The sequence below is a fragment of the Populus trichocarpa genome, chromosome 9 (assembly GCF_000002775.5).
Source record: "Populus trichocarpa isolate Nisqually-1 chromosome 9, P.trichocarpa_v4.1, whole genome shotgun sequence".
Classification (NCBI taxonomy): Eukaryota; Viridiplantae; Streptophyta; class Magnoliopsida; order Malpighiales; family Salicaceae; genus Populus; species Populus trichocarpa.
This window is the reverse complement of record NC_037293.2, coordinates 10,401,632-10,429,618: the sequence shown is the minus strand read 5'-3', so window position 1 is coordinate 10,429,618 and position 27,987 is coordinate 10,401,632. Positions and strand designations below refer to the sequence as shown.

The following is a 27,987-nucleotide window of genomic DNA, read 5'->3' as shown; positions in this document are numbered from 1 at the left end:
TAACTACAACGAGAATCAACCATTCTTTACTGAAATAAACAAAGAAAGAGTTTTCTTCAAAACGTCTCAACAAAACATATTATGCCTAAGAAATGTTTCCCTTTAGGAAATAAATACCTAACAGATACAAATAACATTCATAATCATAAGTAACACATATATTGAGGCTTGTATGTATATATCACTTCAAACGAAGTTCCGAGCTGGATATGCGATGCAGGTTGAATTTGTAACTGCCACACCTTAAAGACGTCTCTTGGAGATGGAAAACTAATGAATGAATGCATTGAAAGAAACAAATGTAAAGCACCAGAAGTTGGTAAGACGATTAATAACCCAAGCAGCCATCGATTTCTCCCCAACCTATTGATTCGAATCTGACTTTAAGGTAGTACTGCCATTTTGTTGAGGCTGTGGCTGGGAGGACTGCTGCTGCTGTTGCAACTGATGCATGTTGATTTGGGAGGCTGAAGGCTGCTGCTGCTGCTGCAATTGCTGCCTGTTAAGTTGAGAAGGTCGTGGCTGCTGCATGAACATCTGAGGGTTGACAGAAAGCTGCTGCTGAACCAAGCCCTTGGATGGGTCAGAATCCCCACCCTGCTCTGCCGTAGCAATCTTCAACCGTCGTACTTCACCGTTTAATGCTTCGTTTAGAGCTGTTAAAATTGAACAGGATTACCAATAAATCTACCAAGTATGCTGAAGCTGAATGTCAAAGAACAAGTAAATAACGCATGTGGTACAGATGTGCTTCAAAGAACAAGGGAAAGGGCTTGCACGAGAAATCAACAAACTCTTAATATATAATATATAGTATTACTCCTAGCAATGCAATTCTTTCAACATGTTTCGCTCACTAATTAGGAAGTTAGTATCACACACCAACAGATAAACGTTCAAAGCAAGTGATTGTTCACCTAACTATATGGACATAAGTTAACAATAGAAATGTCCATGGCAGCATGGCCACACAAGCAGGAGAGCTAACCGCTATGGATAAAAGTTACATACCATAAGGCCTAATTCTGGATATGCAAGTTCCACAGACAACAAAGAACAGGAAACCACCACCACCCCTAACTCTACCAGCACAAACTACGCACGGTGCATTCACACAACAGGTTCTGACCCTATTTTTGTTTTGTGCCAATGAAACCTATAAATGCAAGAGAGAGAAAAATGCAAAGAAACCCAGGTGGGAGAATCCATACCATCTCGGAGTTGTGCTTGTTGCTCCATGGCTTGAAGGCGAAATTTCAATTCATTATTCTGGCTTGTAAGACCAACAGAATCCCTCTGGAGAGAAGACAACAACGAAATTTTTTTTTAAAAGAGACTACTAGAACACATGGAAACAAATTTCAAAACTCTAAATCACTACCTGTAAAAGAGTAAGCTGAGCAGACAATGTGGTAGCTTCTGTCTGCAAAGTCTGAACCTTGTGTTCTAATTCTGAAATATATCTCATCTTCCTCTCCTTAGAACGAGCAGCTGATTGCCGATTCGCCAAAATCCTGATATTGACCAACAAATGAAGAAAATGAAACATCGGGGCCAGGCTTATAACATATCGAGAAAAACCTGAGGCAATTATTGATGAATATTGAAATAGAAGAGAAACTAGAAAAAACACAAGATTTAACGTGGTTCGGCAAATTCTCTACATACACATTGCCTACATACACAGGAGCAAAGAGCTTTTATTTTCATAAGACGAATAGGGCTACATGGTGTAGATCTTAAACCACCCAATAGCCTAACCGCCCAAGAGTCCAACCGCCTAAGAAATATTAGGAAATTTTAATAATACCATCGCTCAGTACGCTCGACTTTGGCATCTGCCTATGATGCCACAAACTACAACATAACATGAATTATTGATCAAATGGGATAAAAGGTTACCTCTTTGCACGTTTTGGGTCAGTTGAAGCAATCTCAGCAAGTTTCTCATTAGCCATAATTTTCTTCAGTTCAGCACCACTAAATTCACCATTCCCAAACTCCAAGCTAAAGGCATTGCCATCCATTGAATTGGTGGGTGAAAGTTGACCTGGACGAGTTCCTGGTGAAGGTGGCAATTTTGGAGACTCGTCACCAAAGTTCAATTTGCCCATGAAACTATCCATTGACACACTTCTGTAGTGCCTGGAGGTAGGAGCGATATCACCTCCAGCACTCCTTTTGATCCCCTCCCTCTTCTCTGTTGAAGAACTAAATCCTCCTCTTGGCACGCTGCCACCACTTTCATTAACGCTGCTTTCTGCCTCATTATCACTGCTATCACCACCATTTGTCTTAGTTCCACTAGCTCTACTATCCAAATCCTCACGATTCTCATTACCATTCTTCTCATCAGTACCCGAAGAGTTCAACGCATCAATGTTATCTAAATTCATATAAGCAGAAAACAAATCATCCACATCCCCTTCAGATTTCCTCTCACCCGTCCCCTCCGCAATGCTTTCACCACCTCTCTCCCATTCTTTTTTTACCAACTGAGCTGGCTTAGCCATCGCTGGATTCTCTCTACCGGACAACGACCGCTCCAAGCCACCTGAACCCCTCAACGGAATAAGGGGAGGTGAACATTGCAACACATTACCAAATGGAATATCACTGTTAGACCTTCTATGGGCTTTCCGTGGAGGTAAACTCTCACCAACACGTGGAGCATTGCCCCTATTAAAAGGGGAGGGTGGCAACAACGAATGAGAGCTACCATCCTTATCCTCCATGGACACATCAGTTGAAATAGGGTCCGAAACCGTTGGCGAAGAGGAGTCACGAAAAGGGGCCGGACTCAACGGTGGCAAGGAATCAAGGCAGAAAAACGATGATGGCTGCGATAAAGATCGCGAATGGGTAGGTCCCATACTGAAATTCTGGGTACTCATTTGCTGGTTCGCTGGCCTAGACACCGGGATCTGGGAATACGGCGAAATGGGTGGGATCTGATTAGGATGTGAAGGCGGAATCCCTACTCTTTTGTTACTATCACCACTAAAATTCTGATAAAAATTCGCAAAATGCCTTGCCCGCAACTGGGTTTGGTTCAAATTCAATTGAGAAACATCTAATTGGTTTATCAAAGAAAAGGGTTGTTTAGACATTGTAGCAGATGACGATTGTGTTGTTCCAAAAGAAGATTGCAACCTGTGTATCATTTCACTATTAGCATCCTCCGTATCACCCATTTCACTTACCTCTAGACCAGCAAAAACCCAGTAATCAATATTTCACTAATGCCACTTCAAAACCCTTAATACTTTTGATCAGACTTAAACCCCAATTTCAAGATAAACCCACTTCACTTCTCACCAAAACTCGATCAAATAACAATGAAAACCAATCAAACAAACAAACAAAGCCTTGAAAACCTGCGAAATGAACATACAAAAACAAGAATAAGAACCCACAACACAAAAAAAAACTGAAATAAAAAGAAGATTGAAAGTGAACACAGGATTCTCACTTTAATAAGTAAAGACTAGACTACCTTGTTAACTCAAAAGGTTCATTTCCACACAAAAAAAAATGACACCAACCGGCGAGACTGCTGAAAACATATAAATAACAAGATAATTTTTTTCACAGATTTTTTTCACTTTGTTTTTCAAGGCGGAAATGGCGAAGAAAATAAGTAAAACTAAGGGCTTGGTGTGTGTCTCTCTGGTATTTGTTCTCTCTCGGAGAAATGAAAAGGCCGTGCGTGATTTCAGTGAGGTTTTTTGTTTTTTATTTTTTTATTTTTTATGATGACGAAGACTACGACACGGATTTTATGACGGTAGAGGGAGACGCGTGAAGTTAATGAAGAATTTGTGGTGAATTTGAATTGGATGTGAATTTGAATTTCATTCCGACCTCGGTTTTTGACATCTTTGTTCCCTTTGTCACCGCAACTTATTGAGCAAGAATTTCGATCTTTTGGATTTATTTTGCCAGTTTTGGGATTTCTTCCTCCCACGCGCTTGCCATTACAGTCTAATGCACGTTAGGTTCAATCTTTATTTTTCTACTTTATTTGTCCATCCACGCGCTTTCCATTACAGTCTAATGCACGTTAGGTTCAATTTTTATTTTTCTACTTTATTTGTCCATGGTGGATTTTTTCGTATCATTCTCAAAGGAAATTAGTGTATTAAGAAAGAATTATCTTTTATAAAACAAAAAAGGATATTTTTTATCACGAATCTTTTCTTGAATTTAAATTTAAATAATTAGATAACTAAAAAGTAAATATATTTGACATTTAATAGAAATTTTTATTTTTAAGATTACAAAAATAATAGTAATTCATTGTTATTTTCGCCACAATTTTTTTTATTATAATTTTATCATCATAATTTTTTATAAAATAAAATTCAAGTAAAAACATGCCTAAAAATCAACATGAGATAGGTAGATGATTATTGTAGCTGATATCAAGAATTAATTTATTTTATTTTATCAATATAGTTTGATAATACATGCTTGGAGTTATTCATAAAATTAATATTTGTAGAATTTCTTAAAAATATTCTTGCTAATTTATTATATTGCTATTATTGCATGATAATTATCATGACTATAATGTAAATCTCCAACACAGGTAGTATTTTAAATGAAATGTTTGTTAAGTTTTTTCTTGAATATAATCACATCAAGTTAAAAAAAAATTCTAATTTAATTAGAAATCAGTGTTTGATTTGATAAGTGAAAGAAAATTTTCATTTTAAATGATCATATTCGGGAGTGTGGGAGTGTGGTTGCGGTTATTTTTTAAAGTGTTTTTACTTACAAACATATCAAAATAATATTTTTTTATTTTTAAAAAATTATTTTTAATATTAAAATATTAAAATGATTTTAAAATATATTAATTTGAAGTTAAAAAAATAAAAAATATATATTTTTAAAAATATTTTTAAAACATGATAATACGTTGCAGAGACCCCTTAAGATACGGTGCACAGACCCCTCAAGAGAGTGGGTCTTCCGAGTCAAAAGCTTTGGTAGTCGTGGAATTTATTTCTTCCATACTTTGTCTGCCTCTGCACCCATACTGGTCAATCATGGAATTTATTTTCTTTCTGTTTTATATTTGCATCATTATATTACCATTTATTATTATTATTATTATTATTATTATTATTTTGCTATATTTGGTGTGCATTTTTTCATCCCAGATATTTACCTTCCATAATCTTCTTTTCAATGGATTCGATTATTATACTATTCCCATTCTTGAACGTTCGATCTGGTTTTCCTGGGATTTTTTTTTTTATCATGGATGACATGGCAATTTTTCTTTTTTTCCTTTTTATCCCTCGCTTGATTTTATTTAAATTCTGATTGCAATTGTTTTTACTTCTTATTATATCAGTTTCCATAATCCCTTCTATCCACCCCAAGGTCACGAACTACCTAAATGTAGAAATAATTTTATAATATTTTGTAGTTATATAATATTTTTTATTTAAAAAAACTAAATTAACATTTTTAAATAGTTTTAATATTTTCATATCAAATATAAAAATTATTTTAATTTGAAAACATCCTTAAAAAACACACTACATACTTAGTACAATAAGGCTTATTATGTACATACTACCAGTCTACTATACACATATTTCTATGCATTAAAAAAAATTTAAATTCTCGACTAAACCAGTAGTCGTCTCGTTCTCTCGAGAGTAGCATGTATGGTTTCACGCCACTTGGAACGACAAGCACCCACGTCCAGTGTCCATCAAGATCGAGGATTGAGATGTCTTGCAAGCTTTTGATTGAATGCAAAGACTTTCGTATTGAGATATATTGCTTCAATTTTGGGCATCCATTATTGATTCCAAATTGCATCCTGGTAGGCCTGTAGCTTACCTTCATAGCGAGCCTTCTTATCTTGAATTTTTTTTTCCAGGGAAGGCTTCTTGTCTTTAAAAATCTGGAAGGTGTTCCGAGTCATTATCACCCTAGTCTCTCTCGTGACTTGCACCAATCGAGAATGGACATCTTGTGCAGGGGGTTACTTAATTTCAAGGACAAAATATACATAACTTCAAGAAGACGCACTCGGGGGCTGCAGGAGCTGACGTTTGGAGAACTCATGCACGTCTAGCAAAGGGGATTGGCAGCATCAAATTGCTTAAAAAAATACATTATCTTCGGACATGAAATTTAAATTGATGTTACTGATCTTGGGCCGTGAGGGAATGGGTAGTGCTTTCCAATTGGAAAAGGAAAAATACATCAGATTTTAGTTCGATGTTTCTTTGTTGACTTATGTTGTGTAATGCCAACCACCCTACCAGAATAAGCTAGCTAAAAGATTTGGAAAGTTTCATACCTGTCTTCCATTTAGTTGCAGCTCTTATCCGTGACTTGTCCAAAAGGCAGGCAAGTAAATGGACCCCAAAAATCCCACCACTTTTTTATTGGAAATACGGTGAAAACCGTATTTTTTAAAATTTTAAATTTTTTTTGCTAATTTTTTTCATTTTGAATCGTTTTGATATGTTGATCTTAAAATAAATTTTAAAAAATAAAAAATATATCATTTTAATGTATTTCAATACTAAAAACACTTTGAAAAGTAACCACAACCACACTCTCGAATAAGCTCGCATTTGTTCACCTAAGATTTTTAAATAAAAAGACCCTTCAATTTTCTTCTCTTACAAATCACTACAGTGATTTTTATATGAAATTATATCATCAATAATGTTTTTTCATTGAAAATATATCCTATTATATTTTTTATTTTAGCATCGGTGCATTAAAATTATAAAAAAAAACATATAAAAAAATATTAATTTAATATTTAAAAAAAACAATTTTAATCACAAAAATAAACACTTTTTATATCTCACATTCCAACGCAAAGTATGTTTGCATTTAGATTTAAGATGTATAGGTCATTCGCAACTCGAATTATATGTTCATAAAGAGTTTATCTTTTTTATTCAAGAATAAAAACATCTTTGAATAAACTTATACATCAACTAAGATTAAATCTATTTGAATGATTTTTAAAAGGCGCCACTCCGCATCATAATTTTTCTAATTAAATTTAGAAATGAGCATGGGAATCATATATAAAATAAGATTGATTAATTTAACTTCACAAACAATAAAGTGATTAATATTGATTCCGTGCATTTTTTTTCCCTTTGAAAATGTATACTACTTTTGTCTTATTATTACTGTAATACCGCAGTCTACTTGAACTTACAACAGTATATTAAGAAATCTCTTACCACCAAAACAACTGCTCGCACAGTTGCTCTTGAACATGTGAACAAGAGCTTACATGTAACCTCCTGGTTTGGAGCAGGTTCATGGCTAGGCTACTGTTACATGGTGCACCGAAGCTGGCACGTAATTGCTAGTGAAGCGAGCCACGAGAAAAGGGTCGTCCTCGCTCCTGACGGTGTCGACTCCATGTCCCATGGCCCAGAAAGAAGGAGGTGTCTGATCAGAAATCTCAAAGCTGTATCTTGACTAGCAATGGTGCCTTGTCCAGAATGTTGATGTTCATTGTCACCGAAAGTGAGACCATTGCATTGACAATGAGCAACATCCTTGTCCACAACTTTAAAAATGGCCTACACACTGTAAAGAAGCAAGGTGGGTAGCAAGGCACTGCCTAATTGAAAGCCAAGGGCTAGATATGAAAATGCATGGCCCTGATAAGTTGGAATTACCAAACCCGCAGCAGAGCCACAAGAGATGTTCGGCTAGAGATTTGTCCTTGGTTTGGTATCAGGAGCATCAAGTGGTGGTGTTTGTTAGGAACATGTTTTCCAACAAAGGGAAAAAAAAAAAGTACAATGATTGCTTGCGTTGATAAAATTGTAGTACGAATTTGGCATCAAATTTAGGGTGCCCTGGAAATTATTATTTTCTGAGTAAATTTGAAGACAAGAGTATATTTTAAACGAACATGGTTATAAATCCCGAACTTGTTTAAAGTACGGGTCAGAATTGATTTGAATTATTTTTTATTTTATTTTTTAAAATAAAAATTATAATATTATCATTTTATTTTATATTTTTAAAAAAATTATATCAGATATCACCGGAATTTTAACTAAATCAACTAAGATATGCAATTCAACTCAAATAAGTTATGATATGATAGATCAATCAGGAATTTAATATCAATGATTTAACATACTGCATGGCAAGGAGTGGCAAGTAAAGATTCCGTTTAACATTATAATAATTATTAATTTTTAAAATATTTTCTTATTATAAATATAATAAAATAATATTTTTTAAATACGGTGAAAATAAAATAAAAAAAACAAACACCGCCGAAATTTCTGTGCATGCGGCCCCATTACTCGCACAAATTCAAAACTAGCACCGGACGAAGTGCGTCCATGTTTCCTACCTCTTCAGAAAATCAATGAGCATTAATTTATTGAAGAAAAAGAACGCAAATTAACACGCGCGCGCGCATAAATATAGAGGTGGAGATAATGGTGGTTAATTCAAGTAGTTTAACGTTTATTTTTTAAAAATAAAATTTTAAATTCAAGTTTTATAAATAAAATATATAAAATTTTATTTTTTAATGGGTCAGCTCGACTTAAAATTCAATGAATTTTTAGATACTAGGATTTCAATAAAAAAAATTATACTGGTAGGGTGAAAAAATAATTTATTAGTTAAGGTTTGGATATAAAATCTTTCTGGAAAAAGTCATATACATACATGAATTCACAATCCAACGCTTAAAAGTATTTTTTTATGCGTGTTGAAATACATTAAAATGATATTTATTTTATTTTTTAATAAATTTGTTGAGAACTTCCCAAACGGTGCACCATAAAATCAGATCTTAAAAACTCAAAGTCTACTTTAATTCAATTTAAGTTAGGGGAGGAACCAACAAATCATTCATGGATAGTCTGAGAATCAATTTCATGAAATCTTGTTCGTGCTCGTTCATCATGCTTAACAAAATATATCAAAATCTTTGTTTCATTCTCTTGAAAAATCATCTCTCAACATAGAACTCTCGGCCTACTTAAAAGTGTGGTTGCGGTTGTTTTTTAAATTGTTTTTCGTGTTATTGCGATTGCTTTTTAAAGTATTTTTCGTGTCGAAATGCATTAAAATAATATTTTTTTATTTTTTAAAATTTTTTTTGAGACCAGCACATTAAAACGATCCAGAACATACAAAAAAATTAAATTTTAACAAAAATAAAAGAAAAAAATAATTAAATTTCATCTGTTAAAACATGCATGTGTATGAATGTACATGTTATCTCAATTAATTTTAATAATATTGATGCAAGTGACAATTAGGTCTGTTTTCCATGTTATTATTTAGTTTTAATTCTTTTATTATAAACTCAATTTTTTATCTGGATGAAGGATTATTCTTTTTTACGAAGAGACTGAATCTTAATTTATTTTCACACGTATAAGAATGATATATATATATATATATATATATATATATATATATATATATATATATATATATATTATCTTAATTAAAGGAAAGTTATAATTAAAAAGGATATGAATAGTTGTGCACATTAAATAAAATTATTTTTCAAAACATAAAATGGTTGTAGTTAGTTTTTAAAATATATTTTTGATTTTGAAATAATTAAAAAAATAAAAAATAAAAAAACAATCAGCTAAGATGTCCACGTGGCTCTTGCATGACCATCGAAGACGTTTTTATGTTCACCTGAACGAGTAGGACCTACGAGGACACGCGTTGAGAAGAACCGATAGTGGCTTTAAGGAGCACGTGGCGCATTTTAGTGCTTCGAAGAAAAAGGGTATGCTTATCCACTCTAATTGAAGCACTTGTCAGTCAAAAAAGCAGACACGGCCCATTTAATTTTTCTTCTGACTGGACCCACTTAGAGATGGACATGACATGACCTAACAAACGTGAAAGAGAGACATTTTTGTCATTTTATCAACTTCACTAACGATGTCGTATTGTCTTCCAAGGGAGATTTTGTTACTGCGCCATTAATCTCTTGCCCTCTAGTTGATTGGATCAGAGATGAAGGATTGAATGTGTCCCTGTTTTGCAATATCTTGTTCGGCATTACGTTTCAAGTTTTTGAAAGAATTTAAATTATTTTTAATTTTAATTTTTTTGAATTAATTTTACATATTAATTTTAAAAATAAATTTTAAAAAAATAAAAAAAATTATTTTAATATATTTTCAAATAAAAATAATTTGAAAATCAACACCCTGTACCACATTGATATTTTCAAAAGCAACATTGCCTCTATGATGTTATTTTTTCCAAGTTGCACGTATAATAATAATAATAAATAAAAAAAAAGCTTTTTTTGTTTTACTTCGACAGATTCTTTACGCAGGTTTGTTATATTTTTATTTTTCTAGATTCTAATTTTGAAGCGAGCATTCATAGATATTTATCAGATTTATTTAACTATATTATATTAATATGGGATATACATTCTTAAAATCATCAGAAAAAATATATATATTTGGTACTAATTAACAAGCCAGTTTGGCTTGATAGTACCCTTGACATTAAAAAAAAAAAACTATTATTTTTTATTATACATGTCCCGTAAAATTCAAAGCCAGACAATTAATTCAGTAAACTGCTATAAAAACCCGGGATCAAATATCCCCTCCTATAATATATTTTATACTGAGATGCATAATATTTTTTAAAATATATTTTATTTAATAGTATATTAAAATAATTATATTTTTTATTTTTATATTAATACAATAAAATTATAAAAAACTAAAATTTCATGTAAATTAAAACTACCGTGCTCCAAAAATTTTGTTTTGGTTTATTTTCTCAAACAAGCATCCAGATTTTTTATTGGTACTCAATTTCACATGTATTTATAGTATCGCTAAATAAAAAATATTTAAAAAAAATAAAAAATAAAATAGATTTATAATCCGAGTGGTGAGTGTGACAAGTTATCTGGATGTTTGTTTGAGATATTAAAAAAAATATCATCTTAAAAAAATAATCATACCACATTTTTATTTGTAAAACCCACTAAGTAATTTAGGTCACATGTAGACACTCTCCTATAGGTTAATTTCAAAACTAGGCTAAGTAAATAATTGGATTATGAGGTTTTAATATTGACATGTCGAGTTAGGTTATCATAATCTCAAACAAATATTTTAATATTTGGTTGATACTCAATTTTACGTAAATTTATTTATTATATCATTCGGTAAAACATAATTGTTTTTTTTTTTTTAAAAAACAAAGTTGTTAAATTTAGCAGAGTCCGTAATCTGGATCAATAATTTGACGAGTTAAGTCATGAAGCCCAGATTGATTTGATATATTTTTATAATAATAATAATAATAATAATAAGATATTATTCTAATTATTTATTCAAGTCAAACTATATTTTTTACTGATCTGTTTTATTGTCTTTGAATCTATTAAGTTGATAAAATTATTTTAAAGTAATTTTTATAGGAGTTAATTTTAAAACTCATACCATATAAAAAGTTAGATTGGATAGTTCAAAGCTCACATGTTAGGTTGATTTAATAATAATATCATATAATTCACTGCAACGAAGAATGTTTTTCCTGCTACTGACCTTCAGAAAATACACACTATCCTGACAAATAAAGGGTAATTCGATCTTTTCATGTAGACATATTGGTCACTAGCAATTTAAGTAGAGACAAACCTGACTCTTGACTTTTTTTTTCTTAATAGTCAAATGATTTAATTAGTCGTATAAGCAAAATAAATTACCAACTTGCACCCAAGGCATTTTAAAGATTTTGATTTTTCTGAGCATATGGCAGTTTAAAAAATATTAATTTAAAGTAAAGAAAAAAATAAAAAAAATTTAAAATATTTTTAAAACGAAAAAATAAACTGACCTTAAATTACTCATTTATCCCAGGAAGAGACAAGAATAAAGCTTCCTTCCCCCGAGACTGGGCATATGTCTCATCGTGCAATCGCACTATTGTGGTGAAAAAAAGGGCTTTGTCACGTTTTATTTTAGTTTTTTTTTTGTTATAATTAAATTGAGTTTAATGGGCAATTTAATCTTTCACATTCATAAAATATTAATAAAAAAAATAAATAGTTGGCCAAAGTATAACAGTGTCCTACCATTAATATTTCATATCCAATTTAGTCATTGTTTTTTTATTTTCATTTATTTTTTGTATTTATTAATGCAAATAGTTCTCATAGACTTTTTAGTTTATAATTATAATTTTTTTAAAAAATAAAATTTTAAAACTTGTATATATATTTATTATTTTTTACCAATAAAAATTTATTAAATTTACAACGAAACACGAGTCCCTTAACTAGCGCTCACTGAAACTCGAATTCCATGCACTTGTTATCGAAGCTAGTAACTCGTGGGGTGTTATCACACCTGAAAGTACGCATGATCTCCACCGTCAATCAAGGCAAGCAAGCATACTTCTTGTCGTTAAATAACGTCGGTGTCAATGAGCCAACGTGTGAACAGCAGGACTCTAGAACCAAAACTTTTTTCGTGCTTGCCTTAATTTGAACGATACTAGACGGCTATGATACTTTTCATTGATTTTGTATTTTAAAAATATATATTTTAAAAAATATTTTTTTAATATTTTTAAATTATTTTAACGTGCTGATATCAAAAATAATTTTTTAAAAATAAAAAAATTATTTTAATGTATTTTCGAGTAAAAAACACTTTAAAATATAACAGCTATCATATCCCCAAACACCCCTTAATATCTTTGTAACTTTTACATTTTTATTATGCTACACAGAAAAAATTATATAGTTAAATGTTTTCTGCCACACATATAATTGCATTTTAAATAATGATTTTATAAAAACTAAAATAATTTGTTTTTTTTATTAATATAAACGTGCTTTTCATTTATTTTATAAATAAAATAAATATTATTATAATTTTAACCAAATATATATATTTTTTAAAATTATAATTATAAAAACTACTAAAATACCGAACAAAAACTATTAGCGAATTTGATCTCCCTCCGACCTTGAACAAGGTAGGGATTTTGAAGTTCTGACTACTCTTTCCATGTATTTCTAAGCTACATCAAACTCAACTAGTTGACTGTCCAAGCAAGGAATTAAAGGGAATTATCCATTTGTTAGTCTTCCGATGTAAAAATGCAAGAATTTCCTTAATTTATTGTATTGTTGTAATTTCCGGTTACTTGTTCGAGTGGACAGTTCCTTTTCTTAACGTGGTTTGTAAATCTGAAGTAATATAATACTCTGTTCGAAGTCCATAGTGATTTCTTTTCCGGGAATATGCTCTGATGGAATTTCAACAAAACTGAGCACAAAGTAAGAATATGCTATGATGCCAAGTTCTCGCGATTGACGGAGCTTGGCTTCTAAGCTATGGAGTCTGAAACATGCCGTCAAAATGTTTTTGTCATCAAAGTCTGCGAAGGGGCACTGATTCTCTACTCTGAATACCATCTCGATTCGAATTCAGCTGGGATTTTTTAGCCTTGTGTAGAAGTACAGTGTTGACGGCCACAGTTACGTAGTAGTGTAATATATTTTGATATATTAATATTAAAAATAATTTTAAAAAATAAAAAATTATTATTTTGATGTATTTTTAAAAGATAAACACTTTAAACCATAATCATTGCCATATTCTCAAACACACCATAACTAATCGGTATTATTTGAAAACTAATTTAAATATAAAATATATATTTTGTGATGAATTTTATCACTTTCCTTTATATAATTCGAGCAATAAAGGTAATTGATACATTTATTCAGTCTCAATTCAAGAATTAGCTCAACAAAGGTCATCAAATCAAAATATGGTAATGCAAACATTCTTGTATGTTCGTGGGAAATATAGAAGGTTTCCGATTACAACAAGATCGAGAGACCCAAAAAATAAACGTTGGCGGCTTCTAAGAGCGTTGTAATAAAGGCCATAATTTGAGCCAAATTTTATAATTTTTTGATTTTTTTTAATTTTCAATTTTTTTAAGATCATTTTAATATAAATATACTAATATCAAAAATTTAAAAATAAAAAAATATTTTAAGAAACATCTACCAGAATCTCAAACATGTTTTAAAATTGCTTGCTTTTATCACTATTTTCCACTCCATGTTATTTACTAAAAATAGAAAATAAAAAAGCTACAAAAACAAAAGTTGAGTCAACATCTTATCTGCAAAAGTTTTTTTTTTTTATAAAAAAATTAACCTAATGTTACATGGTTAAAAACCCAAGTTAATATGATTATTTTATTAAAAAAAAAAAAAATTAGGTGTCCGCAATTAGTCTATTGCTATTCTATGTCAGTAGGAGCATATAACTTTAGAAGAAAATACTTCGATTTTTTCAGGAGAAAACAACAATGACCATGAATAAAAGGAAAAGGCAACCCTTCAAAAGAAAAGGCAACGCGGTCTTCATATAATGCTGCAGGTAGGGCGGCTCTGAAGATTGCCCTTTGCTCAATAGCAATGCAAATGGCCATTAGCCATCTAGAATGCAGTCCTCCTCTAAAAGGGCCAGCACTTTACAAATCCCCTTTAACGGGATGAATTTATTAAAAGAGATTACATCAGATTACTGTGAAACGAGGAAACAACCTTCCCATCAAGAAGGTACAGGTTTTGTTACAAGGCAGTCGAGATACAAGGAAGAACATAGATAAATTTAAGATCGAAGAAAGACTACAGAAGAAAAACATCTACTTAATGGTGATATAGCGATTTGTCCCATGTCTGGCCCAGTAATCCTTGAGGTCAAGAGGGATCGCAAGATCATGACCTTCTGCTGCCAGCCGACTAAGCAATCTAGTGAAGACATTACCACTCATCTTCCGGCCACCAATTCGGGCATGTCGTTTATTTGGCATCTGTGGTAGTGGATACGATGACATGGTGGTTGTGCAACAGGCTGACTGCCACCCACCACTTCCCCATTTATAGCATTGCCGGGGAACTCCAGTGCATGAACAAACAGGTGCTGGCATGGTGGTTTCATCAAAATTGATAAGGTTTAAGCCCACATCCTGACTATCCCACTCAACTTTAATCTTCTTCCCATCAGAAGCACCTTGCTTGTTCAGATCCTCGCCCACTCTACTCCCCTTCCTTGGTGACTTGGCTGCCTTCAACCCAACTGCCTTATTTTCTTTTGATCTCTTTGTCTGGCGTGCCTTCCCAGTTTCAGCAGTAACAGATGATATAGGCAAGGCATCAGTGATGTGCATCTCCCCTGTGTCAAGAGCTTCTGACATGCCATTTGAATGGTATACTGGATGGGGAATGCGCTTCGATCCCCGCTGACTTCCACCACTCAAAGGATAGCTCATTGCATTTTCACGGTATTGAATTGCTGCTAGAGCATTGTCTCGCTCCATCAAGGCTTTATCCCGTTCAACTAGGGCCTTCTCTCGCTGCTGGATTGCTTCATCTCGTGCGGCCAAGGCTTCCTTCTTTTCAGCTAGTGCCAAATTCCGTTCTCGAATGGCATCATCCCTCTCAATGAGGATGGTCATTATCTTCTTATTCATTGCTAAGGCATTAGTTTGCTCCTTCACTTGATGTTGAGACATCATATTCCACTGCAAATTACATTATGTCTTAAGCTTGTATCCATCTGGAATTTCATTATAAAACAAAGACAAAAATGTATAAGGATCTGAGGCGAATGTCTTCATACCGCTGGAGGGTGAGGGTGAGGGTGAGCTGCCTTGTAATAGTCCATCTTAAACCTTCCATTTTGATGTTGCCCGCCATCATCCATCTTGTTCCCACTTTATTATCAGTTTAAGCAGGAATCAGTTTCAGCCAACTCCTCAATGTTGAATGTTCAGTTTGGGCATCCACTGATTTTCTAGAAAGAGGACATATCTCCCTATTTTGAAAACAAGAAAACCAAAAGTCAGATTTCAAGTTTTTTACAATCAACAGTGAGAAGAAAGGACAACACCAAAAAGAGAAGAACAAAAAAAAAGCCAAAATGTTAAACCATACAAGGCTTCATCGAAAAGACAACAAAGCTAGCCGTTAACAGGGAAGGCATCCAGCTTTGAGAAGTAAAAATCCAACAGATCAAACATTAAGCATACACATGGAAACAAATATATAATGAGGTATTACAATAAAGTGCCACCATGCATCCAGTTCCACCTGGATCTCAAGAAATTCAGAAAATCAAAAAGCAACTAAGATACAACCCATCTCTAGCTCAATGCAGTACGGTAACAAAAGTTTCTCGAATGTCAAGTTCCAACAAACAATCAACTGCCATTTTTAATTCAAAGATCATGAACTCGTGAACAACAGTTAGACAGTAGCATCAGTGACTTAATAAGCATAAAGCATCCAAAACTTAAATAAAGTTTTCAAGACTCTATAGGGACATCAATCCTTAATACACATGGGCTGTCTTCGTGTGCATATACACAATAAAGACAGATCTCGAAATAATTTTGTCAACTGTAACAGTTCCTTCATTAGAAACCGTAACCTTAACACTTGGGTTGTACTAACACATTTTTCTTTTAAGAAGCCCTTGAATAGGGAAAAAAAAATCAAGCTTCAAACATACCCGGTTCAAGTAAACAAACCTCAATATCTTAGCAACTGAAAAAATAACTCAAAATCTAACAACAACCCATTATTAATCTAAATAAAAAAAACAAATTAATTCAAGTAAAGCAAGAAAATTTTCAATAAACAAATTCAATCTCGAATAAAATTTACTAAAAAATAGGGTTTTTGAGCCAGAAAAGAAAGTCAAGATAAGGAACACATAGCATAGGAAACCTCAAAAAATGCATGAGGATGTTAAAGTGAGACATAGATCAAGGAAATAATTTACGAACTTACTGTTTTACGTCATTGAAGAAGTGACATGGATTTGAAGAGAGAAAGCTTCGTTTTTTTTTTTTTTTTGCCTGGGAGAGAGAGTGAGAAATGGCCGATTGGGTTAATACGTGGATTTTAGGGAAACGACACGTAGCTGGGGGTTTCTCCCAGACTCTCAATTTTAGAGCCGTATTCGTATTCGAGCTGGATTTTAAGTTAAGTTGAAAAGGATATTGACTAATAAAACTTTATTGATTTGGTTAGGTTTTTAATAATTTAATTAAATTTATTAAATTTGATCGGTTTAATATCAATAATTTTTTTTATAAAAATAATATTTTTTTAATAAAAATAATTACTCTGAATTAACTTGAAGACTCTTGAGTTAACCTAATAATTCAACAACTCATATTATTTTTCGGACCGGTCCCCAAATTAGGTATGAAAACCATGTTTTAAAGTTGGGGCATGCTTGCTATGCTCAGTCAAGAATTTCTTATTTCATGCTCTTTTTCTTTCTATGCTTGTATATAAATCAAAGGATGATCCAGGCAGTAGCAGAAAAGGTATAAAGGCGGAGAACTAAGCCAAAAGCCTAGGAGAAAATGATGGGACAAAAATGAACAAGGAAGAGAAGCAAAAGAAGAAGAAGAAGCCGAACCAGTAACGAGCCTTATGGGCTTCGGCCCAGTATATGGTGATGGGCTTGAGTGGCTGAATGATGCCGTTGGGATGATAAAAGGTGATAAAGAAATTGGATTCGACCATTATTGAGATTGCTCGCATATTACCTTAATAGTTGGTGGGTTTAGCCATAGTTATTGAAAATGATTCCATTATTGCGGGTTGATCTAAGAAATGTAAGGATATAAGAATAATTGGATCAGAATTTTTATTTTTATTTATTAATGTGGGTGTTCGAGCTAGTTTACGCGCACCTCGAGTAATTTTACGGGTCCTGAAGTTAACGAGCATATAAACCTCCAGTAGCCATCATATTAACAACCAATAATTGTATAGATTTTTATTTGAATGGGATAAGATACAGAATTTATAAGTTTTTAATAATTTAATTCATCATTCAAGTTCAATGGAGCCAATACAAAAAAATATATATATTAAAAAAATAATTAATTTATGTTGATTCAATAACCTATATTATCTTTTGGGTCTATTCTTAAATTTGACAATTATGAGTTTATGGTTAAAATATAAATAAATATCAATTTTTCATATGTATTTCTATTTTTCCTTAAGAAGGATTTCTAAATTAAATCCGAATTTATATGAATAATAATTAAGATATTATCATTCACTGATTTATTTTAATAAAATAAATATCCATAAATAGTTCCTCATTCCAAAGCTAATATTTCCAGTTCTGCTTCCTCGTCAGAACACTTCCAGTCCTGCGACTTCATACACTCAATATATAAATGGAATTTAATGGTAATCAAATGGATATGAGATTCTCCATGATATGCGATGAGCCAACTACAAGCAATTAATGCGATGAGCCAACTGAAATGAAAAGAGTCTCGAACTAACAAGTATTAAATGACTCTGGACAGTCCTCGTGAAAATGGCATGGACGACTCCTATTACTACTGTGTCGTCAATTTCTCTTGAACAAGGTGATACCTTCTGTTCCTGATTTTTTTAAAGATATTATTTAGTATATTATACATTGCTTTGCAGTAAGTTTAATTATTTTTTTAAAAAATTATTAAAAACACGAAGAATTTTTTAATAATATTATTGAACTTTACTAAATGAGTTAATTTTAAAATCTCCTTACTCAACTCTTTGTTTAACTTGAGTTTTTAATTAAACCGTGTGAAAGTTAAATTAATTTAAATCGATCGATTTTATAAATTTAAATGCAACATTAATGATTGATAGAAATATAATTTAATTGTTAATAAAACTTTAAGATTACAGTTTTTTTTTTAAATATTGAGATAATAACTAATTTTGTCTCTCCTCATTTTGAGTCATGAATTCTATTGAATTTAATAATTTTATATATATTTTTATTTAATTATATGATAAAAATAAATATTTGTAAAATTTATAAATAAATTAAAAATAAATATTTATTTGAGATAATTATAACTTGAAAGCAAATAAAAAGCATTAATACAGTCCGTTACTACCGTGTCAGCCCCGCATCAATTTATCTTGAACAAGGTGATTCATTCCTTCAATACCCAATTTAACCACCGATGCTCTTATCTTTGTATGAAATTATTTTTTCATAACTTGTAAAGTTCCGTATTTTTAGCTGGGTTTCTGTTAAAAAATGGAACTTGGGCTTGTGGAGTTGTTGAGAGCAGCTTGGATTGCAGGGACACTGCCTATACTTATAGCTTCACTGCCATGTTCTTGGCTGGGTTCTTTTCATGGACTTGTTTTGGGGTTTGCAAGGAGAGGAAAGATCATGCAATCATCATCTCATCGTGTGAGCTCTGAGTTTTTTTCTATTTTCTTGAACTTCAGGACCTGTTTAAGCTCTGTGAGATTGATAGTTTTGTTGGGTTTAGTTTGGTCGGATCGTTTTCTTACGTTTTATTGGTAATTAGAAAGGGAAATACTATTCATATAGTATAGTTTGCATGTTTGCCCCTACTAATGCACTGGGAAATACTACAGGATCCCAGTTTAAGATGAATGTAGTTTCAATTTAATGATAGCTTGTGGATTGTTGAAGTTTATAGCTATCGGTTTCGTGTCTAAATTTCCTCCCAATGTTCATTTTGTGGTTTTGATGATACTTTGTCATTGATTCATCAAATTTTCTGATTGATTTAATTTTGGATTGTAGAAATTCACTGTTCCCCAAAGATTCTTTACTCATTTCTATGTGGTGGCTGTGGCGTGGACAACTCTCTTGCTTCTTGGAACATCGATATATGCTTATAGAATGACACCAATAGTTTCTGAGCCGTTTTTCTACTCTGATCTTGGCAGCTACTTGGCAGGACGATCAAACATATTCTCATTTCATCGATCACGGTTGATGAGTTTAGAGAATAGATACAGGGTTTGGCATTCTGTGTTTCTGCTTTTGCTAATGGAAGTTCAAGTCTCGAGGCGTCTTTTCGAGACAGCATATGTATTTAATTATAGCGCCTCTGCTCGGATGCACATTTTTGGCTATCTTACTGGCTTATTGTGAGTATCTTGAAGCTCTCTGATCTAATTCTTTTTCTGCAGTCTTTCTCCCCATGTTAACATGCACACGCTGCATGTCAAATTGCTGTCGGATGCATTTTTTTTTCCTTGAATATTTTATGCTTGATTTCAACTGGCTATATAATTCATTAACATGTATAATTTGTGTCTTTTCGGAAGTTCTGATTCATGCTGGTTAAAATGCTTCATAACATATTGCCAGGCAGCCTTGTTAACATTTAAATCCCAATGTAATCCATGTCTGTGATCAAAGCACTTGTAGTTACAATCTTCTTCCATTTTGTTTACCATGAATTTGTTGTACATGGGGACATTTTCTAGCATGTTGTGCTGATTGATATTTCCTTTTGAGCTTAGCTTCTACACAGCAGCGCCTCTGACACTCTGCTGTACCTGTGCACCCGAAGTACTCAAATTTGGCATAAATGAAGTGTCTGAGTTCATTCTTAAAGGCACAAGCTCAATGCAAAACATTGAATTTCACTGGTGGGACTTTGTTAACCCTTTATTGAAGCTTGGATGGTGCCAGTGGATTGGCGCAGTTATATTTCTTTGGGGTTGGATTCATCAGCATCGTTGCCATGCAATTCTTGTGAGTATCACTATTTTATGATCACTTGTCAGATGGCAATATTGCTTCTCTTAAAAAGAAAAGAAAAGGAAAACGAATTAACCGTTTACTTCTCTGGTAGCCAAAAATGTTATGCCTGTAGCTATATCATGACCAAGGTGTTGAAGATGCCACAATCACTGGCTAGCAATTGCGTGCTTGTGTGCCATTTAATGGTTCAACATTTTGTATGGCAATGTTTCCTACCCTGCATGGTTACAAGTTTGTCTTTATGTGACAAGCTTTTCAAGTCACCATCTGCACAATATCTGGATGTGGGAATTTGGTGCGTGTTTTGGTAGAAGCAAACATTTAACGTTGTTAAATTTGGCCTCTCCACCAGCTATAAAAAGGAAGGTTCATGCTTTATTTTAGTGTGGTGACTGGCAGAGAAAATAAGTGATATAGAGAGCTAGGGAGAGCTCCTTTGGGTCACTAAATAAAAGATAGGATGTGAGAGTATTCTTTAATCATTTGTACTAGTGCTTGTATTCTGAGTGTTATATATATTTATAGTGGGTGTTATGTGAGCTAATGTATTTGGACTACTAGTTTGTAATAATTAATATGGTAAAATCGTGTTCTTATTTAAGTTCACCAAATTTTGCCACTCAATTTTTAACAAATGGCATCCAAACTGCATCAAGCTTAACAAGTGATATCTGAACTGCGGTAAACTCAACAGAAGGTGAGGTTCTCAACTGGTAGTTAATAGCTTTAAGTTAATGAAAATGAATATAAATATAGTGGACACTGGACATGATACTTTTCCTCGTGTTGGATGGGAAAGTTGAATTAGTTATAATTCAGCTATTCAAGAGAAGCTTACGTTGAAAACACTAAAAAGTATAACTACTTGTTAATATAAAAGCATAATTCTGATAGGTTGGTCATTGCAATGTGAAGCTACCAAAAGGAAGTTTGTGGAAATTAGATGATTTTCAGTGCAATGAAGTCATATTACTATATGTTTGCAGGAGGGAATTCACTTCTATTCTGACACTGGTATGTGATATATGAGCCAGTTATTGGTGTTGTGTTGCTGTTATTGTGTCAATACCAAAGCTTGAACGCTGTTTTAATGGCTTGAGATTTAACTCCAAACCAATTGACCATGGAACTTTGGTTATTGGTATCGTACTAGTGAAAATGTTTAGCTGTATGATGAAACACATTTTCATCTTGAATGTTCTCCAACTTATCTTGATTTGATGCATTATGTAACTGTTTAATATTTTCACTTGCTGCACTTTTTTTGATCGGTCTTGAGTCTATTTGGTTTTACAGCTAGCCATGAGAATAAGTTAGTAGAAAACACTACACGCGTTCTGGTTCTGAACACTCCTCTTTGTTCCTATAATCTTATATATCAAATCAACTTGTTTCAAACATCATCATAAACTGGGGTCCTATCAGTCGACTAGGCACCCATAAGTGTCCACGTATCTTTGTTGATTTCATTTATGTGGAAAAAGGATGCCAGGTTACAAGACTAACTAGCATTCTTTCCTTCACTATCGTGTTGGTTGATTAGGGCTCACTAAGGGAACACGTGGGAAAGGCTGATGAATATGTAATTCCCCGTGGTGATTGGTTCGAGATTGTTTCATCTCCACACTATTTGGCAGAGATTGTAAGTTCTGGCCACTCTCTCTTGAGCTCATTTCTGATTTGCGCATAGTGAGATTGAAGCACAGAGGGTTCACTTGTTTTATGCAAATGATACAGGTTATATATGCTGGCATGGTTTTTGCTAGTGGAGGGGCAGACCTCACCATTTGGTTAGTTTTTGGATTTGTGGTATGTTTCTCTTAAGATTCACAAGATGTCTTTTCCCCCCTCCCTGATTGCGGTTTTCCTTCTCTCTTATTCCACGAGATCTGAAATCTTGTTCTCGATGCAGGTGTCAAATCTGGTGTTTGCAGCTGCAGAAACACACAGGTGGTATCTTCAGAAATTTGACAATTATCCAAGCAACCGTGTTGCAATTATTCCATTTTTATGTTAAAACTCCAAAGAACACGTTTTTTCACTGTTGCATGCAGTTGCCATCACGTGATTAAGATGATGGCTACAGCAAAGTCTTGACAAGAGGTAGGAAAAAATTTCTTAGAGAAGCAAATTAGTTTGGTGAATGTTTATGTTATGTCCAGATGTCCTTTCAGAGGCGATTGAATTCTATCTGATTGTGTATTTCCTGTAAGCTGCAGACATCTCATCCAATTGGATGGTGCAATTACTATAATGAATTGTGCATTCAAATTGTTGCTTGACTATAATTTGTACGCAATTGCATAGTGGTTTTTTTAAATATTTTTTTTTGTTTGAAAATGTATTGAAATAATATTTTTTATTTTTTAAATTTATTTTAATATTAATATAATTTAAAAATAAAAAAAATTAATTTGAAACAAACAAAAATAAATAAATAAAAATTCAATTTTTTTGAAAAGCAAACAGGTTATACAGGTAGAGGCCATTTTACCAAAGTAAAGCATATGATACTAATCAACCCTTGACCATGATGTCAATCAATTTCTCACAGTTTCAGAAACCAAGCACAATAAGCAAAACATCCATACTGCTGCTATTATTCTTAAGAGGCAAGGGAACATTTTCAAATGATATAATGGACATGATCAAGCATACAAGTTTATTCCCCAAAACTTGGCAGGTTGGTTGGTCCTGTAGTTCCTGTCCAACTCTTTCAGCAGGTCCATATCCTCTTTGCTTAACTCGAAGTCGAAAACTTCAAAATTTTCCTTCAGTCTCTCGACCTTTGATGACTTGGGGATGACAACAGTGTTTCGTTGGATGCCCCACCGGAGAGCAATCTGGGCCACGGTTTTCTTGTATTTTTCAGCCAGGCCCTGACCGAAAAAAGCAAATGAGATGATAAGACTGATGATAAAAAGCACCAACAGAGAACAGTTTTCTCTCAGGTATTGATAATCAGCTGACAGATAATCCACCTGAAAAAGAAATGACATACCTTCAGAACAGGATCATCCAATACTGATACAGTGCCAAACAATTCAGTATTGGCCACGGCACCTCCAAGAGGAGTATGAGCAGTCACGCAGATGCCATGCTTCTGACAGAATTTGACAAGAGAATCACGCTGGAAGTACGGGTGAGTTTCAATTTGATTCACAGCGGGCTTCACTTTCGAGTAGGCTAAACAATCTCTAGTTAGAAAGATGTCATAGTTGCTGCAGATAAACTTTCAATGAGACCAAAATTCCAAAGTAGCCACATGAACAAATTCAACTTGCTTCTGCAAGTTCTTTACTATTTATCCACTCCATAATTAAGTTTTAATTAATGTGATTCAAACAGATGTGACAACAAGAATGGTTAAACTCAAAATAAGGTTCCAGGTTGCGGGTATCCATAGGATTTTCATTTTAGACTTCCAACTCACCTGATTCCAATGCTGCGAGCTAAACCCAAGGAAACCAGATCTTCCATGGCATGCCAGGTGGTTTCCAGGGATATAGTTGTGTCTATATCCAGCACCCCATCCTCATCCATTGCACTGCCAGTCGCACCCACTCCTATTTGCATGCAAACAAATCATAAAGTTTCAGAACACAATATTATTGTTTATGTCAGACTTCTAATCAACTAAACAGAAGATTTACTTCCTGGTGCAAATTTCACTGGTTGAAGTAGAAAATTGTAAATCAGGCGTACAAGTAGAGAAGATAAATGGGAAAAACAAATACTTTTTTTCCATCTAACTTCCGTGTATCTAATCTCTGTAATTGATCCCACTTTATGTCTTTTCTTCCATCTGTTTTGATTTTGGCCCCATATATTATGCAGTGGAGCCAACAAAACCTTTTCTATGATAGCTAGAACGAAATTGATCACACCAAGTCTCCTTACAAATTCATATTCAGAATGTGCACCATCTAAGCAATGAAATAGATAAAGTTTAATCATAAATCTTCATCATCTCTCCAAGCCATCTCCTATATTCATCATAAGAATCTTCAGCTAATCAGATTATCGAACTACACCGATAATAGGAGTTGGAAATCCAACCAAAAGGCATAGACTGATGCACATAAATATATATAATAACAAGGCAAAACAAAAGTGAGTAGAAGCAAGCACCAGTATGCCTTGTGGCTACAGGAAAGTGCACAAGGTAAAGATCAAGATAATCAAGCTGAAGCTTCTTTAAACTATCCTTGCAGGCCTCAACAACATGTCCATGATCTGAATTCCATAGCTGCCAACCAGGTGGAAAAGAAGGAAAAACAATTACCATTGTGCATAATAACTTAATAATAAATCATGTGAGTGTTGTTAAGATCTGTGATTAAACTAAACCTTGGTAGTGATAAAAAGATCCTCCCTCTTAACAAGCCCTGTTTTAAAAGCTTCAGCCAATGCCTCCCCTACTTCTGCTTCATTCTTGTAATCAGCTGCAACCACAAAAAAGGAACCCCTCAAACACAATTTACCAAATAAGCGATTGTCTCAAATTTTCTAAACATGCTAATTATCTTAAGAAGAAGCAATAAAATCAAGAAAGATTCCTCATTTTCCACAAAGACAAGAACTTTATTGATAACTAGCAAAACCCATGTGGATTTCATCAATCAAGAACCCAAAAATGCTATAACACTTTCAAAGCTATGATGATTTAACCACGAGCCCAGAAAATAAGTGACAAAAAACAAGAACGGGTAAGGGAAAGAGGTACCAGCACAATCAAAATGACGGTAGCCAAGCTTGATAGAATTAGTAATGAGGTCTCTGATTTCTTTTCCTTCCATCCGCCACACACCTAAACCAATAATTGGCATCTTGAATCCGTTGTTAAGTGTTATTGCCATTTTTCTCCACAACAAAACTCAGTCTATCCAATGCCCCAAGTAATAGTAGTAGCAGTAAGAGCACAGGAAGAGCAAAGGCCTTTTGTTGGCTCTTTATTATTTGGCTTCTGTGGATTGTTTTTTTCCGGGTACGGCAAGATATTTTAATGCTTAACCTACTATAAGTCAGTCCTCCAACTATTACTAATGTTTTAATTTAATTCTCAAAAGTAAAATAATGTTTATTTCACCACCTAGGTAGCATTGGTCTATCAGTAATAACCTTGCATGTTCTGTTAATTTCTGTGAGCCCTGCATGTGATCATGTTTTGACTGTTAGATTTACTTGATAGATCAATCATCATGGGTGATTATTATTTTTTAATTTTGATGAAGATTTAAGAGATTTCCTAGAAAAAATTCATGTTAGTGTATTAACTGATAGCTTGTCAAACTTCTTTCGCTTCTGGGCTCTAATTCGTAGTTTCCACCTATGTTGGCCCACTATACAACAAACAAGCCCAATTTAACACGTGCGACGTTTTATATCCATGGATGATTGTCTTCCACCCGTTTCTTCTCTAAACAGGGAGAGAGAGCAAAGGAATTCTAATTTCTCAAAAAGCTATCTGCAAACTTCAGATCTAAAACGACACTGTCTCAGATCCAGTTTATCAATCATGTCTACTTTCAGTGGCGATGAAACTGCACCGTTCTTCGGCTTCCTTGGGGCTGCTGCTGCCCTCGTCTTCTCATGTAAATAATTACATTTCTTTTACTTTTATTCGATCTTTTAATTGTTTTATTTATTTTCATGTTCTTGATTGGTTCCCTAGAAAATTAAGGAAAATAGAATTGCTATATGGATGATTATCAGATCGATCTTGATGCAATTATACATGTCTAAAGTGATTTCATTTTAGTTTAATGTTATATTCGTTGCAATTATTTCTTTGAATTTGATTATTGGCCGTGCGTATGCGTAATTAATAATGGGTTTGTGTTAATTACGTTGACTTGGATCTTCAATTAGCTTACTTGTCAATAAATGATATTAATTTTGACATTTATTAATGACCCGGGAAAAAGCATTTTGATTTAAATTTTGATTTGATAATCTTTATTTTATAGAACCATTTTACTTAATCAAGATTAGATTTTTAACAAATTCCTTAGATCTGCAGAAATTTTAGTTCTAGGAAGAATTTTTGAAATGCTTCTGTGTGTTTTGTTTTTGGTGTAATATTGGAGTTTTGGTGTTTGTGTAGGTATGGGAGCAGCTTATGGAACCGCTAAGAGTGGAGTTGGTGTGGCATCGATGGGAGTGATGAGGCCCGAGTTGGTGATGAAGTCGATTGTTCCAGTTGTTATGGCTGGTGTGTTGGGTATTTATGGGTTGATTATTGCTGTTATTATTAGTACCGGAATTAACCCTAAGGCTAAGTCTTATTACCTTTTCGACGGGTATGCACATCTCTCGTCCGGTCTCGCTTGTGGCCTTGCCGGGCTATCTGCTGGAATGGCCATTGGCATTGTTGGTGATGCTGGTGTCAGGTATGTTTGCTGTCCTTTTTATGTAGAGTATATGTGATATGTGATTTTTGTTATTAACTAATACAGTATCGGTATGGTTAATGTGTCTCAACCTTTATATTTTTTTTTATTAGTGTCATACTTTGTTAGTTAGTTTTTTACTTTGAACTGTTTTCCCCTTGATATGATGCAGTGGTTTCTAAATTATATAGATCTGTTGTCTAGTTTTGCTGTGCAAACTTTGTAATGTCTGGTATTTTTCTGTAAAATTAAGACAAAATGAGAAATCTCTGATGGAGGCTGCATACACAGGAGAATTTTCCATTGTGTTGCAATATCTTTTGCACTTGCAAGAATGCAACTTAGGGAGAAGAATCTCTTGACTTGCGATTCATACTGATACATTTTCTCTCTCTCGCAGAGCTAATGCTCAACAGCCTAAACTTTTTGTTGGAATGATTCTTATCCTCATCTTTGCCGAAGCGTTGGCTCTTTATGGCCTTATTGTTGGCATCATCTTGTCTTCCCGTGCTGGCCAGTCCAGGGCAGAATAAGAAGGGAGATTGCTACCTACTATTATTCTTTTATAGCTTGTCAGTGTCACTTCGGAGGAAAATTTATGTTTGCTTGCAGATTAGTGCGGGTTGGGCAGCCCTTGCAGCGTTCTCAAACTATCTTCTCACGGAAGTGTCTGCTCTGCCAAGCGTGCGTTTGGGGGGTTTCTTTGTACTGTTTGCGGGAGTAGGATTGAGTTATATTCGCAAAATAAAAGCTTTTCAAGCTGTCCTTGTTGGGCTCTGTCTATCGTTGTATTTTAAAGAACAAAAAAAAAAAAAACTGCTGTAGAAACTTCAAATCTTGACTGATGCACCTGTGATCGTATTATTTATTGAACTTGTAATTTTACAATTTCAAATTTTGGTTGCCTGCACGTCTGGGCCCCAATTTTTTTTCCTGCTATATTCTAACAGAAACAA

At 33.5% G+C, this 27,987-nt stretch overlaps 5 protein-coding genes across 7 annotated transcripts; 2 read left to right on the top strand and 3 right to left on the bottom strand.

Moving 5' to 3' along the window:
- Positions 1–4: 4 nt before the first annotated feature.
- Positions 5–3,782, bottom strand: LOC7463986 (bZIP transcription factor 29). Of its 2 annotated transcripts, none has more exons than XM_024608669.2 (5): positions 3,473–3,782; positions 1,903–3,377; positions 1,382–1,514; positions 1,212–1,296; positions 5–656 (listed from the first exon to the last, which is right to left on the bottom strand). In XM_024608669.2, the coding sequence occupies exons 2-5, from the start codon at positions 3,192–3,194 to the stop codon at positions 364–366; spliced, it is 1,803 nt and encodes a 600-aa protein (XP_024464437.2). In that variant the 5' UTR covers positions 3,195–3,377; positions 3,473–3,782; the 3' UTR covers positions 5–363. The 2 variants fall into 2 exon arrangements, with proteins under 2 accessions (XP_024464437.2, XP_002313753.3); XM_002313717.4 differs by having other exon boundaries at positions 3,497–3,782.
- Positions 3,783–14,540: 10,758 nt separating this feature from the next.
- LOC7463987 (protein BASIC PENTACYSTEINE4) lies at positions 14,541–17,022 on the bottom strand. Its single transcript, XM_006379203.3, has 3 exons — positions 16,865–17,022; positions 15,693–15,887; positions 14,541–15,594 (listed from the first exon to the last, which is right to left on the bottom strand). Exons 2-3 carry the CDS (start codon positions 15,774–15,776, stop codon positions 14,716–14,718), a joined length of 963 nt encoding a protein of 320 aa, XP_006379265.1. The 5' UTR covers positions 15,777–15,887; positions 16,865–17,022; the 3' UTR covers positions 14,541–14,715.
- A 1,962-nt stretch (positions 17,023–18,984) lies between these two features.
- On the top strand, positions 18,985–22,921 carry LOC7463988 (polyprenol reductase 2). Of its 2 annotated transcripts, none has more exons than XM_024608148.2 (6): positions 18,985–19,304; positions 19,668–20,017; positions 20,396–20,630; positions 22,183–22,281; positions 22,377–22,429; positions 22,552–22,921. In XM_024608148.2, the coding sequence occupies exons 1-6, from the start codon at positions 19,146–19,148 to the stop codon at positions 22,709–22,711; spliced, it is 1,056 nt and encodes a 351-aa protein (XP_024463916.1). In that variant the 5' UTR covers positions 18,985–19,145; the 3' UTR covers positions 22,712–22,921. The 2 variants fall into 2 exon arrangements, with proteins under 2 accessions (XP_024463916.1, XP_002313005.1); XM_002312969.4 differs by having other exon boundaries at positions 18,986–19,304; positions 22,377–22,448.
- A 206-nt stretch (positions 22,922–23,127) lies between these two features.
- Positions 23,128–25,612, bottom strand: LOC7494293 (NADP-dependent D-sorbitol-6-phosphate dehydrogenase). The gene is made up of 6 exons (XM_002313719.4): positions 25,366–25,612; positions 24,990–25,084; positions 24,771–24,888; positions 24,073–24,205; positions 23,641–23,860; positions 23,128–23,518 (listed from the first exon to the last, which is right to left on the bottom strand). The coding sequence occupies exons 1-6, from the start codon at positions 25,496–25,498 to the stop codon at positions 23,288–23,290; spliced, it is 930 nt and encodes a 309-aa protein (XP_002313755.1). The 5' UTR covers positions 25,499–25,612; the 3' UTR covers positions 23,128–23,287.
- Positions 25,613–26,029: 417 nt separating this feature from the next.
- On the top strand, positions 26,030–27,941 carry LOC7463989 (V-type proton ATPase subunit c1). Its single transcript, XM_002312970.4, has 3 exons — positions 26,030–26,233; positions 26,746–27,031; positions 27,432–27,941. The coding sequence occupies exons 1-3, from the start codon at positions 26,158–26,160 to the stop codon at positions 27,562–27,564; spliced, it is 495 nt and encodes a 164-aa protein (XP_002313006.2). The 5' UTR covers positions 26,030–26,157; the 3' UTR covers positions 27,565–27,941.
- The last annotated feature ends 46 nt before the right edge of the window (positions 27,942–27,987 follow it).